The sequence below is a fragment of the Camelina sativa genome, chromosome 4 (assembly GCF_000633955.1).
Source record: "Camelina sativa cultivar DH55 chromosome 4, Cs, whole genome shotgun sequence".
NCBI lineage: Eukaryota > Viridiplantae > Streptophyta > Magnoliopsida > Brassicales > Brassicaceae > Camelina > Camelina sativa.
Window position 1 is genome coordinate 3,160,390 of NC_025688.1, and position 6,411 is coordinate 3,166,800.

The 6,411-nt window shown below is 36.5% G+C and overlaps 2 protein-coding genes across 2 annotated transcripts in view; one reads left to right on the plus strand and one right to left on the minus strand.

Moving 5' to 3' along the window:
• LOC104779656 lies at positions 4,388-5,677 on the plus strand. Its single transcript, XM_010504044.2, has one exon. It carries the CDS (start codon positions 4,444-4,446, stop codon positions 5,479-5,481), a length of 1,038 nt encoding a protein of 345 aa, XP_010502346.1. The 5' UTR covers positions 4,388-4,443; the 3' UTR covers positions 5,482-5,677.
• Positions 5,788-6,411, minus strand: part of LOC104779657 (probable WRKY transcription factor 3) — a 3,477-nt gene continuing 2,853 nt past the window's right edge. Inside the window, exon 4 of the mRNA XM_010504045.1 lies at positions 5,788-6,355. Coding sequence (XP_010502347.1) covers positions 6,124-6,355 — 232 coding nt within the window. The 3' untranslated portion in view covers positions 5,788-6,123. The remainder of the gene's footprint in view (positions 6,356-6,411) is intronic.

The window sequence follows — 6,411 nt, forward strand, 5'->3', positions numbered from 1 at the left end:
AGGAGTTTATCCAAACCCAGACACAAAGAATGCATAGCTACGATGCATACTTCGACTACCTTGCCGAAAAAGATCCTGAGTTTGCTGCCAAGTTCCGAAACCCGACCAACCAACAAGCGACCAACCCAGCGCACTATCCCAGATGGCACCAACCCAGATGGCACCACCGGTGAAACGGGAGTAACTGGTTGCTAAACTGGGAATTTAAACGTGACCTCTCTCTCTCAATCCTTTTAAAAACTCTTTTTTTGCTGACTATATCCCCTGTGAGGGAAAAACTAAAACAAAACTTCTTTTTGTAATATTTATGTTTTATTTTATTTAGAATTTTTTTTCTCGATTTTCAATTATGTTCTTTATTTTATTTAGAATTTTAAATTCACAACAAAATTATCAAACATAATGATTTAAATTAAATATGAATTCTGTTTTTTTTTAATTTATGCACAACAATTTGTGAGGGATGTACTATGGCAACGTTGCAACGTATTTGCTAGAGACAAATTCGTCGCAAATTGCTTCATAGTTGCGAGTAAAAAATCCCTCGCAAATTGCGTGTCGTTTGCGAGAAAAACAATACCTCGCAATGTACATTACATCTGCGAGGAACGTAGTCCCTCGCAAATTCCATGTCGTTTACGAGAAAATTATTCCCTTGTAATTTGCTTGTGAAACTGATTCATTGTTTTCCTTTTGATTAGAGCTTGTAACCGGTGAAAATTATATCTCGTAAGTCTTGTTTCTAATTTTGTGAATTTTATTAATATTTTTGAATTGCCTATTGTTTGTTTTTTCTATGTTTTTAATGTTTTAAGTACTTTGCTTTATTTTCTAGTATTCTAGTATTCAACAGATTTCAATATCTATGCATGGTATTACTATATCAACGAAGATTTTCTTAGATTTTTCTATACTACTACCACTACAAGAAAACAGTCAATTTGCGGTGGAAGAATCCCTCGCAAATCGACAATAGCAAGGGATTGCGAGACACAACCGTTCCTCGCAAATCGCGTCTCGCAAAATGGGTAACATCGTAATCTTTACTCTTGTTTTCTGGCAAAGATTCTTGTTAGTAACTACACTGCAAGACCTCAAATTTTCATGAATGCTCAGTCCATGGTTCATCATCCCATGGCTGGAGAACTGGAGAGTATTTGTGCGAGACCTCTTAAAGCTTAAAGTGGGGAAGATTATAGGAATCAATGAATCCATCTTTCTCTAGAACAACCCCTGGCTCTTTCTGTCAACTCCCCTCATGCCAATGGGACCATGTGCATTGGTGTAGGAAAATTTTTGGTCCTTCAAATATATTAATCTTATTTTGAGAGTTTCTTAAGTTTGGTATGAGCATTGGTGTCCCTCACAGTTGGTCATCTGGAAAAAATAATAGTATTTTTAATTTAAAAAAATAATTATTTAAATTAATAAGTAAAAACATATTAAAGTTTTAATTTAAATAAAACATATAACATTGACATTAAAAACATAAGAAATTAAAAAGTTACAAAAACTTGTGACAAAATCTTGTGACTTCAAGAGTAATGATCCGTGACTTCAAGAGTAATGATCCATGACTTCAAGCATACAAACAGATTCCCAAATTCATACAAAAGCCGTAGAAAAAATTGGAAACAAGGATACCACAAAAGCAATTACCAAAACCATCAATACAAAACCATTTCTAATCCTATTTTTGGTCTTCCGTAGCTCAAACATTTCCTTCTCTAACCGGTGTATTGTCTGCGCTGTCTCATAATTAGTCGAGATTGGAAGGTTATCTACCTTCTGAGACAGGACTTCACAGTGTCTGCCCATCTCTCTCATCTCCTCCAAAACAGCTTCATCCCACCACTTGTGAATATGCATCTCTCCGTCATCAACATTCCCACATGTGAAGAACCTGCATTAACATATATAATTAGCAAATCACTTAATAATCAGTTAAACATAGCAATATGAAGATAAGAGGGGATGTAGCATACCGTCTGTTGTAACTTGTAGATAAGAGGGGCTGACCACCACAATAGCATACCTTCGGGAATCCGAACTCAACTTCAGGTTGAGGAGGGTATTGAGTCGCCTGAGCATTCATGAAGCTACTCTCAGCCTCATTCATCCGAATCAAAGCTTCTATCTCACTGTCCATAGTGTCGTCAGAGTATCTATCATATTGATCTGACGAATCAGGCTGAGAGTAGCTGTAGTCTTGGCCCATCTTATTTATTTGAAACATATACACACAGAGAAAAAACTCATAGCAGAAGAGTTTTAGATGATGAGGATTCGGAAATGTTGTTGGTTTAACAAAGAAGAGAGATAGAAGATGATGGAGAAAGATTGAAGGCGGGTTTGGTGTTTAAAATGTGAAAAGGTATCAAGTAATAAGTTACCATTCATAATGACCTATCTTTCAACTACCTAAGTCTAATCACAATTTATGACAACTACAAACCATACTCGTACACAACTACACCAATACACAACTTACACAACTACACCACTACACAACTACAAAGCATTCTAGTATCCCGTTAAATTGATAGAGGAGATGGTTTAAGACAAAATATTTACGGTTTTAATATATAAGTTTGATCACAATTAAGTTAGATCAGAATTAGCAGAGATCATCACCACTAATAATATATATTCTCATAACTTTTAACAGACTTCTTTAAATAGATCACTATTACAAGCAAAGAAATGAATGAGACCAACTCTACACCAACCAAAACAATTTATGATCAAGAAACCTATCATATAAATTTGTTTACCAAATCAATTAATGAGACCAATACAAAGATTGTCAACTGCTTCTTCTGTGATTTCCCGTGATGTGTTGCTATCTTCAAGTGACGCTGAGGAAACTCATGAACAGCAAACAATATGCAAGGTATAGTCAGTTTAACATAAAAGAATCAACATTATCCAAACAAAATAACAACAATCTTAGAGACAAAGCCAGAAACTCATACACTCATCCAGCTAACCCCAGAGACATAATCTAAAAACCTAATTCGAACCAAAACTGAGACACTCAACTATCGAAAAACAAAACATAATCCAAAACCCTAAATCAAAACAAAAATCAGAGACATTTGCAGCGTAAACCCAAAGATAAAACTATTATCGAGAACAATCGAACCAGAGACTAAACAATCGAAGACCAGACGTACCGAATCAGAGAAAAAAAATCGAAAATACATCAAAATTACTAAATCGAAAACCCTAAACTAATCAGAGAACCCTAAATCGAGAGATTAAATTCAGGATAAAAAATCGAAACCCATAACCCTAAATCCAACTCTAATAACAAATCAGAGACTAAATCGAGAAACAATATCGAATCCCAGAAACAATATAGCAAACCCTAAAATCGCAAACGGCGTTGGAACACTAACCTCCTTTCAATTGATACCGGCGGATAATCTTCTAGATGGTACCGCAGATCGATTCGTCTGACGAAATTAACGGATGCTTTCGCCGGCAAAACAAGTCGCCGTCGAGAGAGATAGAGACAAGAGAGAGAGAGTCGGAGATTAAAAAAAAAAGAAGTCGATGCTTCGATTTTTTGGTATCCCCTACCCAAACAACACAAACAACTCACACGCTGCCACGTGTAACGAAAGACGGAGAAATAAACGTCCCTTTGAAGGAACGTTCCTTCGATAAATGTCTCATTTCGATTTAAATTAAATCATTTTATTCTGAAGGACAAAGCATATATACACCGCTGCAAATGCTCTAAGAAATTCACACAAGACCTTATCTATCTATTAATTGTTTTTGATAGATCTTTAAAGATTTGTTTATAATAATTTTTATATTATTTATTTAAGTGTCTTTAGAGTATGCAAAAAATATCTTAACTTTTGAACACTCTAAAAACACTTTTAATTAAATAACATTAAAATTAATTATATAAAAATGATTAAACATTTATTAAAAAAATGATCCATGGAGATGGTCTTACTTCGTGACTCCCTAATCTAAGAGAGAGTTGTAGTTGTTGATCATTATGATATTTTGAGAATTTCATAACTTGTGAATCCATTCGATAGGTTTTAAGTTTTAGGTTAGGTGAATTTTTTGATAATGAAGATTGTTAACACAAATTGAGATGGAAATCTTAAGAGTAAACAACACTCACATCTTCTTCCTTTGGTAGGTCGTAGGCCAGATATATAACAACAAATACTTGTCAAGATGCTAATTTTAGTAACAACACATTGAAAAGACTAATTTTGATTGGTTAGTTAAGAGGTGTGAATAAGATGGATTCATCATCCCTGCTTAATTGACCTTACCCGACCCGATTTGACCCAACTCGACCCTATCCGACCCGATTTGACCCAAGTCTACCCGTACAACAATATCTTTAAGCAAAGTCTTCGTCATGAACCTCTCGATTGATTCTTGTACTAACTAAACTTTGCGTCTTCAATGGCGACTCCATCTCCATCTCTATCCCCATCTCCGGTGAATCTATGGGTAGTCTTATCGGAATCAAAACGAATCATCAACGCTCACTCACGCCACTTCTTAGCTCTCTCCGTTCTCTTCCTCCTTCCCCTCTGCTTCTCCGTCACTGTTTACCCTTCCGTCTTCCGCCTCATCACCGATCAATCCTCCGCTTCTCACCACAGCGTCTCTCTCCTCCGCGGACTCCATGATTCTGATGTCGTCGTCGATACCAAAACGACGGTCTTGCTTCTAATCGGTTACATCGTTGTTGTCACCGTCTTCAATCTCTTAGCTATTGGATCAATCGCTTACAGTGTTTTCCAAGGATTCTATGGTAGACCTGTGAGATTGATCTCCGCCGTTAGATCGAGCTTCGCTTCGTTTTTACCGCTCCTCGCTACTTTGATTTCATCCAATTTCATCGTTTTTGGGGTTTTCTTGATTTTAGGGATTTTAGCTTTCTTGTTGACTAAGCTAATCCAGATCATCCCAGGTCTTCGATTCGATTACGCTTCTCCGTATTTCCAAGCTCTCACTATGGTAGTAACGTTTATCTCGATTGTAGCTGTGGTTAAGCTCTATGTGGATTGGGTTCTTGCTTGGGTTGTTGTTGTTGTTGAGTCAGCTTGGGGGTTAGCTCCATTGAAGAGAAGTAAAAGCTTAGTTAAAGGAATGAAAAGTGTTTCTTTGTCTATCATCTTCTTCTTTGCAACAGCCGAGTCGCTTCTAGTATGGATCAGTACCGTAGCTGCCTCTGCTCAGCTCGACGATGATGGTGGGAAGTTGTGGACAAATGCTTTCTTTGTGCTGCAGATTGTGATCACGTCTGCGGTTTTGACGCTGTTGATGCTATATAATCTTGCTGCGACTACTGTGATGTATATGTACTGTAAAGCTGTTCATGGTGAGCTTGCTTGGGAGATAGCTGAAGAGTTTGCGAGAGAGTATGTGAGTTTGCCTTTTGATGAGGGTAAAGTTCCTCACTTGGTCTCTGTAGCTTACAACAACAACATCTGAAGGATGATGATGAAGTATAGGTTTCTGTTTGTTTTGTTGTTATGGTAGTGTTTGAAAAATCTGGTCTTCTTGTATGATAAAAGCATGTTTTTTAACCTTGTATATACATTTACTGTTCTTGTGACTTCAAAACTTTTGTAATGTCTATGAATGATCCAAAGTGGTTAATCCGAATCAAGATTTTTATTCTGAATTATCAGATTTCTTAATTTAAGCTAAGGGTAACTTAGATCACTCAGAATCTCTGTAGAAGCATCAATCTTCAGTGCGAGGTTTCATTTGTATAGACATTGCTATTATAACTACTAAGAAAAAAAAAAACATTTACTCCACAAACTTAAACTACTACAACAAGAACAAAAAAGGATCCCTGTAATTTTTGTTTTCCCCATGTACAAAAGAATTCACATAAGACCAGAATCTCTTGAATCTGGTTTTTACATTACCTCCTAAATCTTCTACGATTACACAAAAGATTCCAACATGAAATAAAAGAGCAAACCTTTAGACCTGTAATATCAGAGTTTCTGTCCATGGAGACCTGTTGTAATTTGAGTAAACATGTAACACAACAGGTTCATTACCCAAAAAAAGGATGATTCATTAAACTCACAGAAGCTCAAGCGCCTTCTTATGCTTCTTCTATATCTCTTCTTTAAGCCTTAAACGCGCAACAGGCTGTTGTTGATTATAGTTACCCGTTGAGTTGTTGTGTTGATTGTTTGGTCTTAACTGATGGCTGCTGGTTCTAGCAGCAGGAACGTCGTGGTTATGTTTCCCTTCATAGGTTGTTACAACAGCTTTCGGGTCATTTGCTGCTCTCTCTACATGTTTCCTTACTCCACAAGCCGGTGTTGTACACTTATAGTAGCTCCTGTGAATTAGATCAAAGAGCATTCATTAAGGAAAAAAGACCGATGAATATATATA